Source organism: Zosterops lateralis (genome assembly GCF_965231275.1).
Source record: "Zosterops lateralis genome assembly, chromosome: 4".
Classification (NCBI taxonomy): Eukaryota; Metazoa; Chordata; class Aves; order Passeriformes; family Zosteropidae; genus Zosterops; species Zosterops lateralis.
Window position 1 is genome coordinate 72,449,518 of NC_139765.1, and position 14,231 is coordinate 72,463,748.

At 34.0% G+C, this 14,231-nt stretch overlaps 1 protein-coding gene across 1 annotated transcript in view; it reads left to right on the plus strand.

Annotated features, from left to right (window-relative positions):
* Positions 1-14,231, plus strand: part of LRGUK (leucine rich repeats and guanylate kinase domain containing) — a gene marked incomplete at its 5' end in the record, with an annotated part of 61,358 nt that overhangs the window by 15,451 nt on the left and 31,676 nt on the right. The window contains 6 exon segments of the mRNA XM_083860635.1: positions 2,280-2,423; positions 6,619-6,699; positions 7,583-7,669; positions 10,641-10,747; positions 11,398-11,517; positions 14,002-14,098. Of these exon segments, the coding sequence (XP_083716761.1) occupies positions 2,280-2,423; positions 6,619-6,699; positions 7,583-7,669; positions 10,641-10,747; positions 11,398-11,517; positions 14,002-14,098 (636 nt within the window).

Below are 14,231 nucleotides of genomic sequence, written 5' to 3' on the forward strand. Positions count from 1 at the left end.
TTACAGGAAAATAAATGGGGTTTTTTATTTATTTTTTTATTATTTTTTTTTTAACATTTTTTCTGTGCTGTCACTGATAGTGGACGGAGCCTTCATTTAATGTGGATTTATGAATTCCAGAGAGATTTTTGTATCTTATCAGAGATTTGTGGAATCATGGAATGGTTTGGGACTTTCAATGTCACCCAGTGTCACCCCAGCCATGGCAGGGACATCAACCACTGTCCCAGGGGGCTCCAATCCTTCCTGGGACATTCCAGGGATTCTCTGGCAATTCCAGCCCAGGCAGGAATTCCCAATTCCCAAGATCCCACCCAAATTTCCCTTTTCCAATCTAAAATCATTCCCTGTGTCCTGTCCCTTCATTCCCAATTCCCAAATTCCAGCTCTCCTGGAGCCCCTTGAGGCCCTGGAATGTTCTGGAAGCTCTCCCTGGATCCTTCCCTTCTCCAGGCTGGCAATTCCCAGCTCTCCCAGCCTGACATTGGATCCATCTCCTCTCCAAGAAATCAATGCACTGAGGGGCTTCACTTGGAATCTCAGGAATCCATGAAGGGTCTCCCTTCCCTTTCCCTCTCTTTTCTCTCCCCATTTCCCATCCAAACCCCTCGGGATGGATTCTGAGTGTCCCAAATCCCAGAATGCCAGGAGCAGTTTGGGTGGGAAGGGACCTCAGAGCTCATTTCAGGGACAATTCCATCATCCCAGGGAGCTCCAATCCTTCCTTGGACATTCCAGGGATTCTCTGGCAATTCCAGCCCAGGCAGGAATTCCCAATTCCCAATCTCCCATCCAGCCCTGCCCTGTGGCAGTGGGAAGCCATTCCCTGTGTCCTGTCCCTCCATTCCTTTCCCAAATTCCAGCTTCTCCTGGAGCCCCTTTAGGCTCTGGAATGTTCTGGAAGCTCTTCCCTTCTCCAGGAGAACATTCCTGGAGGATTCCAACCCCAAAAACCTCTCATCCCACCTCCTTTTCTGCTTTAAAAAAAACCCACCTCAACCTTTTCCATAACAATTCCACGATCCCAGGGAGCTCCAATCCTTCCTTGGACATTCCAGGGATTCTCTGGCAATTCCCAAAATCCCATATAAATTTCCCCTTTTCCAATCTGAAGCCATTCCCTGTGTCCTGTCCCTCCATTCCTTTTCCCAAATTCCAGCTCTCCTGGAGCCCCTTTAATCCCTGGAATATTCTGGAAACTCTCCTGGATCTTTCCCTTCTCCAGGGGAACATTCCCAACCCTCATCCCGTCTCCTCTCTACCAAACCTTAATTTTATTTTTCATTATTTATTCTGTAATCACGAGTGTAAGCAGAGCCACGATTACAGAGGGAAATTCAATGTATTTATGTAGATCTATTCCATAATTTTCCATGGATGGTGACAAGAGTCTTCTTGGGCCTGGATCAGCTTTTTTTAAAAATTCTCTTTTTATTTTTGTTGTCTCTTCAAGGTGAGTTGGAGATAAATTAATCAGGAGAGAGTTGATTCTTTTTTTTTTTTTTTTTTTTTTTTTTCCATGAGGAGGAATGTGACATATCAGGCTGTGCATCAGGTTAATGCAAAAAGGTCTATTTGTGATGAGAAAAGATCTTCAAATCCAACAAATAACTTTATTTTTTTTTTCTTAGAAATGTTGTTTTCTATAGAGATTTGTCAGCAGGAATTAACACATCAGGATGTGCATAAAGCTAATTCATAAAGGCCAATTTTTTTTCTTTCTTTATTTTCTTTCTATTTTTACTTTCCTTTTTGTTCTTTTTTTGTTCTATTTTTGTTCTTTTTTTGTTCTATTTTTGTTCTTTTTTTTATTCTTTCTTTGTTCTTTTTTTGTTCTTTTTTGTTCTTTTTTGGGGGGTTTTTTTTGTTTGTTTGTTTTTCGCTTTTTTTCTTTTTTTTCTTTTTTCTTTTTTCTTTTTTCTTTTTTTTTTCTTTTTTATTTCTTTTTTTATTTTTTTTTTCCTTTTTTCCTTTTTTTCCTTTTTTTCCTTTTTTTTTCTTTTTTCCTTTTCCCCCTTTTTTCCCCCTTTTTTCCCCCTTTTTTCTCCCTTTTTCCCCCCTTTTTTCCCCCTTTTTCCCTTTTTTTCTTTTTTCCTTTTTTTCTTTTTTCTTTTTTCTTTTTCTTTTTTCTTTTTTCCCTCTTTTTTCCCTCTTTTTCCCTTTTTTTTCTTTTTTATCCTTTTTCTTTTTTTTTCCTTCTCTCCTTTTACTTTTCTTCTTCAGAAATGATATTTTCCACAGAGATTTATATACATTTATTTTATTATTTTTTTTTCTAGAGCTTTAACCAAATTGAAAAAGTGAATGAACTGAAGAACGTAAAATCCCTGCGGAGTCTGAATTTGTCCCACAATAAAATCAACAACCTGCAGGGCCTGGAGGGCCACGATTTACTGCAGCTCATCAACCTGGAGGACAACCAGGTTTGCATTTCTTTAATATTCAATTCAATTATAAAAAATCTGGATTTTAGCAGAGCATTTTCTAACAACACAAAATATTTTCATTTTTTTAAAATATTCAGTTCAAATATGGAAATTCTGGATTTTAGCAGAGCCTTTTCTAAAAACACACAATATTCTCATTTTTTTAAAATATTCAGTTCAAATATGGAAATTCTGGATTTTAGCAGAGCCTTTTCTAAAAACACACAATATTCTCATTATTTTAATATTCAATTAAATTATAAAAATTCTGGATTTTAGCAGAGCATTTTCTAACAACACACAATATTTTCATTTTTTTAAATATTCAATTTAATTATAAAAAATCTGGATTTTAGCAGAGCCTTTTCTAACAACACACAATATTTTCATTTTTTTAAAATATTCAGTTCAAATATGGAAATTCTGGATTTTAGCAGAGCCTTTTCTAAAAACACACAATATTCTCATTATTTTAATATTCAATTCAATTATAAAAAATCTGGATTTTAGCAGAGCCTTTTCTAACAACACAGAATATTTTCATTTTTTTAAATATTCAATTCAATTATAAAAAATCTGGATTTTAGCAGAGCCTTTTCTAACAACACACAATATTTTCATTTTTTTAAATATTCAATTCAATTATGAAAATTCGGGATTTTAGCAGAGCATTTTCTAACAACACAGAATTTTAGCTGCAAATGTAAATATTTTTCAACTGTTGATGGTTGGAATTTTATTTAATAAATAAATAAATAATTTAATCAATAAATTTGATAAATAAATAAATAATTTAATCAATAAATTTGATAAATAAATAATTTAATAAATTTATTTAATAAATCCACTCAAATCACTTTTAAATTCACCAAAAACCATCCTGGGTTGGGATTTTTCTTATCTCAAATTTCTTATCTCAAATTTTCTTATCTCAAATCTCAAATTTCTTATCTCAAATTGAGTTTTGAGTAAGTTGTGGTTGAGATTTTTAGTTTTTAGACACTTTTAAAAGGATTGAGAATATAAATGAGGGAGAATCTGGAGCCTTTTAGGTTCTCTTGGGCTTTCAGGATTTAAAATTGGTTATGAAAGAGATGGAGATGGAAAAATAAAATACAGAGAAGAGAAAAGAGAATGGTTTTACACAAAAAAAGTGATTTTTAGATTGAATTTTGGGAAGGAATTCCAGCTGTGGCTGCCCCTGGAATATCCAAGAAAAGATTTGGAGCTCCTGGGACACAGTGGGAGGTTTGAAAGTTCCTTCCAGCCCAACCCACTCCACAATTATTCTCTAATTCCATCATTTTTTTGCAAAATCAGTTTTCAAACCTTGATTAACCCCAAGAACTGAGAGCTCAGTTTTGCTTTTTGCAGCCTCTGAACTCCCCTGATTTATCTGGACACATCCAAAGACAAAAAAAATCCTGGTTATTTTTAACCAAGTGCTGCAAATTCTATAAGATGAACTTCAATAAAAAGAAACATTTAGTGATTTTTCAACTGTTGATGGTTGGAATTTTATTTAATAAATAAATAAATAATTCAATCAATAAATTTGATAAATAAATAAATAATTTAATAAATAAATAAATAATTTAATAAATAAATTTGATAAATAAATAAATAAATTTAATAAATTTATTTAATAAATCCACTCAAATCACTTTTAAATTCACCAAAAAACATCCTGGGTTGGGATTTTTCTTATCTCAAATTTCTTATCTCAAATTTTCTTATCTCAAATCTCAAATTTCTTATCTCAAATTGAGTTTTTAGTAAGTTGTGGTTGAGATTTTTAGTTTTTAGACACTTTTAAAAGGATTGAGAATAGAAATGAGGGAGAATCTGGAGCCTTTTAGGTTCTCTTGGGCTTTCAGGATTTAAAATTGGTTATGAAAGAGATGGAGATGGAAAAATAAAATACAGAGTAGAGAAAAGAGAATGATTTTACACAAAAAAAGTGATTTTTAGATTGAATTTTGGGAAGGAATTCCAGCTGTGGCTGCCCCTGGAATATCCAAGAAAAGATTTGGACACAGGGGGAGGTTTGAAAGTTCCTTCCAGCCCAACCCACTCCACAATTATTCTCTAATTCCATCATTTTTTTGCAAAATCAGTTTTCAAAACTTGATTAACCCCAATAACTGAGAGCTCAGTTTTGCTTTTTGCAGCCTCTGAACTCCCTGATTTATCTGGACACATCCAAAGACAAAAAAAAAATCCTGGTTATTTTTAACCAAGTGCTGCAAATTCTATAAGATGAACTTCAATAAAAAGAAACATTTAGTGATTTTTCAACTGTTGATGGTTGGAATTTTATTTAATAAATAAATAAATAATTCAATCAATAAATTTGATAAATAAATAAATAATTTAATAAATAAATCTGATAAATAAATAAATAAATTAATAAATAAATTTGATAAATAAATAATTTAATAAATTTATTTAATAAATCCACTCAAATCACTTTTAAATTTATCAAAAAAACATCCTGGGTTGGGATTTTTCTTATCTCAAATTTCTTATCTCAAATTTTCTTATCTCAAATCTCAAATTTCTTATCTCAAATTGAATTTTGAGTAAGTTGTGGTTGAGATTTTTAGTTTTTAGACACTTTTAAAAGGATTGAGAATAGAAATGAGGGAGAATCTGGAGCCTTTTAGGTTCTCTTGGGCTTTCAGGATTTAAAATTGGCTATGAAAGAGATGGAGATGGAAAAATAAAATACAGAGAAGAGAAAAGAGAATGGTTTTACACAAAAAAAGTGATTTTTAGATTGAATTTTGGGAAGCAATTCCAGCTGTGGCTGCCCCTGGAATGTCCAAGAAAAGATTTGGACACAGGGGGAGGTTTGAAAGTTCCTTCCAGCCCAACCCACTCCACAATTATTCTCTAATTCCATCATTTTTTTGCAAAATCAGTTTTCAAAACTTGATTAACCCCAATAAGTGAGAGCTCAGTTTTGCTTTTTGCAGCCTCTGAACTCCCTGATTTATCTGGACACATCCAAAGACAAAAAAAATCCTGGTTATTTTTAACCAAGTGCTGCAAATTCTATAAGATGAACTTCAATAAAAAGAAACTATTAGAAGTTTGGGGGGGTTTTTTTGGTGTTTTTTTTGGGTTTTTTTTTTTTTGTGTGGTTTTTTTTTGGTTGTTTTGTTTTGTTTTGTTTTGTTTTGTTTTGTTTTGTTTTGTTTTGTTTTGTTGTGGGGTTTTTTTTGGGTTTTTTGGGTTTTTTGTTTTGGTGTTTGTTTGGTTTTTTTGGTTTTTTTGGTTTTTTGGTTTTTTTGGTGTGGTTTTTTTTTTGTGGTTGTTTTGTTTTGTTTTTTTGTGGAGGTTTTTTTGGTTTTTTTTTGTTTTTTTTGTTTTGGTGTTTGTTTGGTTTTTTTGGTTTTTTGGGTTTTTTGGTGTGGTTTTTTTTGGTTGTTTTGTTTTGGGTTTTTGTGGGGGTTTTTTTTGGTTTTTTGGTTTTTTTGTTTTGGTGTTTGTTTGTTTGTTGTTTTTTGGTTTTTTTGGTTTTTTTGGTGTGTTTTTTTTGTGGTTGTTTTGTTTTGTTTTTTTGTGGGTTTTTTTTTGTTTTTTTGTTTTTTTGTTTTGGTGTTTGTTTTTTGTTTTTTTATTTTTTTGGTTTTTTTGGTGTGGTTTTTTTTGGTTGTTTTGTTTTGTTTTGTTTTTTTGTGGGGTTTTTTTTGGTTTTTTTGGTTTTTTGTTTTGGTGTTTGTTTGTTTGTTTGTTGTTTTTTGGGTTTTTTTGGTTTTTTGGTGGTTTTTTGGGGGGTTTTTGGGGGGTTTTTTTTGTTTCTTTGTTTTTTGTTTTTTGTTTTGTTTGTTTGTTTTTTGGGGGTTTTTTTTGGTTTTTTTTTTATTTTAAATTACCCATCCAGAGCAAGAATTTAACTGCAGAATTGCCTCACTTTTAAGCACATCAGAACATAAAAAACCAAATATGTCAGGCCATTATTATTATTATTATTATTATTATTATTATTATTATTATATAGTGGAGAAGTGGAGAAATGCAGGTGCCTGGAAATTTCCGTGTGGTAACATTTCAACCCCTTCTGTGATTTATAATTATTTATTTTTTATACCCAAATTTGAACAGCATTTATTAAAATATTTTGGTTTTCTCTGCATAATTTTGATGGATTCTCATGATTTTATGTTTTGGTTCTGTCCTTGCACAGGTGGCTGAGCTGGAGGAGATTAAATGGATGGGAGATCTGCCTCTCCTCAGGGTTGTCAACCTTCTAAAAAACCCTGTACAGGTAAGAAAAACCCAAAAATGAGAAACCAAACCTGATGGTTTGAATCCTTTTAACACAATTTCTGTCTCTAGAATTGGACAGATCATTTATCCTGTCAAAAAAAATTCTATCCCAACTCTTGTGATTTCTAAATTCTGTGTGGATTTTACAGCCATTCCCAAAGCCAGAAAGAAGAAAAATATTCAGGTTTTTGGTGGGGTTTTTTTGTTGGTTTTTTTTTTGTTTTGTTTTTTGTTTTTTGTGGTTTTTTTGTTTGTTTGTTTTGTTTTTTGTTTGTTTTGTTTTTTGGGTTTTTTTTGTTTGTTTGTTTTTTGTTTTTTTGTTTGGTTTTTTTGGTTTTTCTTTTTGTTTGTTTGTTTGTTTGTTTTTTTGTTTGGTTTTTTGTTTGTTGGGTTTTTTTGTTTGTTTGTTTTGTTTTTGGTTTGGTTTTTTGTTGTTTTTTTTTTTTTTTTTGTGGGTTTTTTTTTTGTTTTGTTTTTGTTTTTGTTTTGTTTTGTTTTGTTTTTGGTTTGTTTTTTTTTTTTTTTTTTGTAATTTCCACGTTTTATTGACTTTTATGAGACTGATCTATCATGACACACAATGAAATTACCAAAAAAAAGTATCTGAAATAGAATTTTCCATAATCTGAAAGGCTCTTTACATTTTTAAATTCCCATTTTGGCTTTTTGAATCTTGTTGTTACAAACTTTTGAAGAACCCCAGCTCTTGCTGCATCAGCTGAGCTTGTGAAAAATCAGTTTTGGGCAATTTTTTGACCAAAAAACCCTTTTATTTTGCAATATATTAAAGCAAATTCAATTCTAACCGATTGGAATTAAATATTGGCTGGATGAAATTCGGGATTTTTTTTGTCAAAAGGGGAAATTTTTTTTTCCCTCAGGAACAAGATGGTTATTGGCTCTCAGCGATTTTCACGTTGCTCCAAGTCACAGATTTGGATCTCAAGAAAGTTTCAGTGAAAGAAAAGGTAAGAAAACATCATTTCATTTTAGAATTCTATTCTAAATAAAGCATATAAATAGAATTCTAGAATAGAATATAAAAGAATTCCATTCTAAATAAAGAATATAAAAATTCAGACTTGAATTTGGGACAAACTTCCTCTCACTAAATCCTTCTTGAGAGAAATTCTTTCCCTGTCTCAACTGGAATTTGGTTGCTGCATTTTCTGTGTGAGCCCAAGTCATGCTGGAATTGGATAATTCAGGGATTTATCCTTTCAAAATTATCCTTTCAAGATAAAATTATCTGTAGAAATTTTGAGGTTCTTAATTAGTCCCAGGCTTTCTCCATCCTGAACATACAAATGATGAAACCAGAGACTAAATTACCCCAACTACCCAAAATGTTGATTTTATTCTTTATATCCCAACCTGTTTTTCTCTCAATATAATTTTGAATATATTAATTTATTTTTTGTTGATTTTATTCTTTATATCCCAACCTGTTTTTCTCTCAATATAATTTTGAATATATTAATTTATTTTTTGTTGATTTTATTCTTTATATCCCAACCTATTTTCCTCTCAATATAATTTTGAATATAATTATTTATTTTTTTTTCTTTCTCTGTGAGATGTAAAAATCACCCTGAGTGACTGATTTAAACCAGCATTTATCACTTGTGAGTGAGATAAAAGTTGTTTCACAAAACCCTCTCCTCCTGTTATTTTGGGATTTCTCCTCCAGCCTCGAGAATTCTTTTGCCAAACTGAATTTGGAGGCACCAGCTCTCTGTCTCTAACACAAAATAGATGTACAGGGTTGGATTTGGAATTGGAATTCCTACTTGTCCAACTCACCGTGTTTGATTCTCACAAATAATTTTGTAATAATTGAACTGAACTTCCTTCAGTTCATTTATTGAACATTTATTTATCCTTGACGTGCACCAGGATTCACCCACTGTGCTCCCAGCCACTGATTCAGAGCAAAGGACCAAATCAGAGCTAAAATTTAACTATTTGCTAAAATTTAGAGTTTTCCTCCTCCCACTTTTCCTCTGAAAAGTGGGGATTTGGAATTCTGAGTAGGGAATATTTCCCCTCCTATTTCCCAACTCTGCTCACTGGTGTGGGCACAACACAACTATGGGATTCCAGGCTGGAAAAAAACCTCATGGATTATTTGGATAAAAATAATTTTCCCTTTCTTGGGAAAAACACAATCAATAGAAAATGGCCCAGCCAAATCCTAAAAGTGACCAGCCTTGGTGAACTCTGAATTTCCCTGGGGAAATTCTCCCAGAATCCAGGGACACCTTCCACAATCCCACCTTGTTCCAATCCCATCCAACTCCTCTTCTTGATTATTCCAAAGGTTGATTGATCTCAATGTGGAAATTTTATGTCTCGTGTCCCACTGGAATTGCCTCAGTCGTCTTTAACCCCCCAAAATACACAATTTAACTTAATAACCCCCAAAATACACAATTCATTAATGGTCAGCAGAGCTTTCCCCAGGATGGATGGAGGGAATCCTTGGAGTCTGAGTGCTCTCCCTCCCAGGAAAGAGAAGAATTGTCAGGAGTTTGCTCACTTTGTTAATGCCCATCCTGTAATAAATGAGTGGCTTCAGCCCCCAAGGATTTGAGTTTGGCATTTTCCAGCAGCACTGAGAGGATGCAAATTAAGGGGTAATTAAAAACCTCAGCGAAAAAATCTGCTTTTTGCATCCCAGGAAAAGGTTGAATACATTAAGGATGGTGAGATTTTGTCTTGTATCCATCCATCCATCCATCCATCCCTCCCTCCATCCATCCCTCCATCCATCCCTCCCTCCATCCCTCCCTCCATCCATCCCTCCATCCATCCATCCATCCACCATCCATCCATCCCTCCATCCATCCATCCCTCCATCCATCCCTCCCTCCATCCATCCATCCATCCATCCCTCCCTCCATCCATCCCTCCCTCCATCCATCCATCCATCCATCCATCCCTCCATCCCTCCATCCCTCCCTCCATCCATCCATCCCTCCATCCCTCCATCCCTCCATCCATCCATCCCTCCCTCCATCCATCCCTCCCTCCATCCATCCATCCATCCATCCATCCATCCCTCCATCCATCCATCCATCCATCCATCCATCCCTCCCTCATCCATCCCTCCATCCATCCATCCATCCCTCCATCCATCCATCCATCCATCCATCCATCCATCCCTCCATCCATCCATCCATCCATCCATCCATCCATCCATCCATCCCTCCATCCATCCATCCATCCATCCATCCCTCCATCCCTCCCTCCATCCATCCATCCCTCCATCCCTCCATCCATCCATCCATCCATCCATCCCTCCATCCATCCATCCCTCCATCCATCCATCCATCCCTCCATCCATCCCTCCCTCCATCCCTCCATCCATCCATCCATCCATCCATCCATCCATCCATCCATCCCTCCCTCATCCATCCCTCCATCCATCCATCCATCCCTCCATCCATCCATCCATCCATCCATCCATCCATCCCTCCATCCATCCATCCATCCATCCATCCATCCATCCATCCATCCCTCCATCCATCCATCCATCCATCCATCCCTCCATCCCTCCCTCCATCCATCCATCCCTCCATCCCTCCATCCATCCATCCATCCATCCATCCCTCCATCCATCCATCCCTCCATCCATCCATCCATCCCTCCATCCATCCCTCCCTCCATCCCTCCATCCATCCATCCCTCCATCCATCCATCCCTCCATCCATCCCTCCCTCCATCCATCCATCCATCCATCCATCCATCCCTCCCTCATCCATCCCTCCATCCATCCATCCCTCAAATCCTCCTTCAACCCCCAGGAAAGATTTCAGCACAAAACCCATCAGGAACACAAAACCATCCTTAATTCCCAGTGATCCCAAGCATTTTTCCACTGTAAAAAAATCCCATCATTCCTCATTTTCCTTCCCTCACCCTAAATTTTATCACCAGGTGGATGCTGTGAACAGAGGGGACCCTCCTCCCGAAGTTGTGGCTGCTGAAGATCACAGAATTCAGGTTTTGTACAACAGCCAACAGCCCCAGAGAGTTCTGGACAGGTGAGTTGCAGAATTTTTTGGTCAAATTCAGACCATTTTTTTTCCCCCCAAGGAAAACTCCTACAGGAATTCAGGTGAGTTGCAGAATTTTTTATCAAATTTAAACCATTTTTTTTTTCCCCCAAGGAAAACTCCTGCAGGAATTCTGTCAGATCCGATTGGGTTGGAATTAATTGAAGAATTTTTTCCTATTTAATTGAAGAATTTTTTCTATTTAATTGAAGAATTTTTTCCTGTTTAATTGAAGATTTTTTTCTATTTAATTGAAGAATTTTTTCTATTTAATTGAAGAATTTTTACATTTTGGCACAAGACACAGAAGTCAATGCAGAAAAATAGAAAAATCTTGTAGAATTAAGTTTATTCCAGGTTTATTCCAGTTTTTCTACACATTAAAATATTCCCATTTCTGAAAAAAAATCTTAAGAAATAAAATCCCTCTAGAAAAAGCTGAAAATCAAAATAAAAACAACACAATTCCTTTTAAAAAACAGATTTTAACACAATTTTTTTGCTATTTTTATATTTAAAAAACCTGAATTTTTTATCTACACAACAAACAACACGAGATGAATTATAGAAGTGATAAAATCTCTTTAAATCTTTATAAAAATCTGCTGAAATTTGATTTTTTTTTCCTTTTTTTGCAGCACTTTGCCCGGCGCTGATGAATTTTACCCCATGTTGGTGTTGGTGGGTCCCATCGCCGGAGGGAGGAGGTTGTTGTCCCTCAAAACCTGCAAACAATTCAAAAATCTCTTCAGGTTTGGGTAAGTTCTGCTTCAAAAATAAAAAATAAAAATAAAACATCAAAGGATTTGAGGTTAAAATTGGTGTTGGTTTTTTTGGGGGTTTTTTTTTTTGGAATTTTTTGGAATTTTTTTTTTGGAAAAATTTAAAATTATTTTGTTGCGGTTTTTTTTTGGCTTCTTGAGGTTTGATGGTGTGAAGTCAGCAATGAAAGGAAAGATAATTAAATTATCGAATTATTTTTAAAAGGTGAATAGCAAACAAACAAAAAAAAATAAAACAAACAAATAAATTTTAAAAAACTAAAACAAACTGAAACAGAAAAAACCCAATGAAAACCCAAACAGACAAGAGACGCAACAAAAAAAAAAAACCCAAAACAAAAAAAAGCCCAAAACTCAAAGCTCTTCTCAAAAACTAAATAAATCCCACAAAAAAAAAACCCAAAAAACCAAAACAAAAAAGACCCCAAAACCCTCCTCAAAAACCCAAATAAACAAAAAAACACAACAAAAAAGAACCAAAAAAAAGACAAAAAAGAAAGAAAAAAAAAAGCAAAAAAAAACCCAAAAAATAAAACCTAAAAAAAACCCCAAAAAACAAAAACCAAAACCCCCAAAATCAGTAAAATACAATTAATTAAAAAAACCCTCCTAAAAAAGCAAAACCCCCAAAAACAAAAAAATGCAACCAGAAAAAACCCCCAAAAAAATCAAAATCCAAAAAATACTCCTTTACATTCCCTTATTCCCTATTTTTTCACTAATTTATCCATTCATTTTTCTTTTTTTCAGGAAAAAAATAAATCTTTTATATCCCTGTAAAAAATTCCTAATTTTTTCCCCCCCTTTTTCTTTAAACCCACATTTTGAAAATGACAAAAAAAAAAAAAATTCAAAGCAAATTCAAATTTGCCAAATTAAAATTCAAATTTGCCAAAAAAATTCCAGTGGGGCTCTTTTTGTTGTTGTTTTTGGCATTTTGGGGGTTTTTTTTAGTAGGTTTTTAGTGTTTCACCTGGTGACTGAGGTTTGTCCTTACCTGACTTTTATCAACTTTATGGCAAAGCAGAAATGAGAAAAAAAATCTGATTTTTAAACAGAACAAGAGTCACTGAACACTTCAGGCTCAATTTGTTACCTCCATTAATAAACTGAATTTTTGGGGGGATTTTTTTGGGTTTTTTAAGTGGGTTTTTAGTGTTTCACCTGGTGACTGAGGTTTGTCCTTACCTGACTTTTATCCCACTTTAATGGCAAAGCAGAAATGAGAAAAAAAATCTGATTTTTAAACAGAACAAGAGACACTGAACACTTCAGGCTGAATTTGTTACCTGCATTAATAAACTGAATTTTTAGGGGGAATTTTGGGGGTTTTTTTGGGGTTTTAAGTGGGTTTTTAGTGTTTCACCTGATGACTGAGGTTTGTCCTTACCTGACTTTTATCGACTTTAATGGCAAAGCAGAAAAAGGAGAAAAATCTGATTTTCAAACAGAACAAGAGTCACTGAACACTTCAGGCTCAATTTGTTACCTCCATTAATAAACTGATTTTTGGGGGGAATTTTGGGGGTTTTTTTGGGGGGTTTTTTAGTAGGTTTTTAGTGTTTCACCTGGTGACTGAGGTTTGTCCTTACCTGACTTTTATCAACTTTATGGCAAAGCAGAAATGAGAAAAAAAATCTGCTTTTTAAACAGAACTAGAGACACTGAACACTTTAGGCTCAATTTGTTACCTGCATTAATAAACTGATTTTTAGGGGGAATTTTGGGGTTTTTTTTGGGTTTTTTAGTGAGCTTTTAATGTTTCACCTGATGACTGAGGTTTGTCCTTACCTGATTTTTTTTCCACTTTAATGGCAAAGCAGAAATGAGAAAAAAAATCTGATTTTTAAACAGAACAAGAGTCACTGAACACTTCAGGCTCAAATTGTTACCTGCATTAATAAACTGATTTTTGGGGGGATTTTTTTGGGTTTTTTAAGTGGGTTTTTAGTGTTTCACCTGATGACTGAGGTTTGTCCTTATCTTCTTTTTTTCCACTTTAATGGCAAAGCAGAAATGAGAAAAAAAATCTGATTTTTAAACAGAACAAGAGTCACTGAACACTTCAGGCTCAATTTGTTACCTCCATTAATAAACTGAATTTTTAGGGGGAATTTTGGGGTTTTTTTGGGGGGTTTTTTAGTAGGTTTTTAATGTTTCACCTGATGACTGAGGTTTGTCCTTACCTGATTTTTATCGACTTTAATGGCAAAGCAGAAATGAGAAAAAAAATTCTGATTTTCAAATTTGATTTTCAAAATTGATTTATTTTTGGTGTATTTATGAGTTAATCTTTCAAACACTCAGTGTTATTTCTCGTCTTTTTTTTGCTGCTTAAAAATAAAATTATTTATAATTTTTTCCTGTTTTTTTCCCCCTAATTCCCGCTGCTGCTGGGATTGAAAGCAGGTTATTTATTTTATTTTATTTTATTTTATTTTATTTGATAAATCTCGACAGGCCCTGTCACACCACCAGAAGAGCCTATTTTGGGGAAGTGAACAGACACGATTATTATTTCATTTCTCCAGGAGAATTTGACAGAATGGTGAAAGCAGTGAGTACCTGCAGCTTTTCTCCTGATCCCACCAAGGCTGATTTGATTTGATTTTATTTTATTGTATTTTATTTTATTTTATTTTAATTTAATTTATTTTATTTTATTTTACTTTATTTTAATTTATTTTATT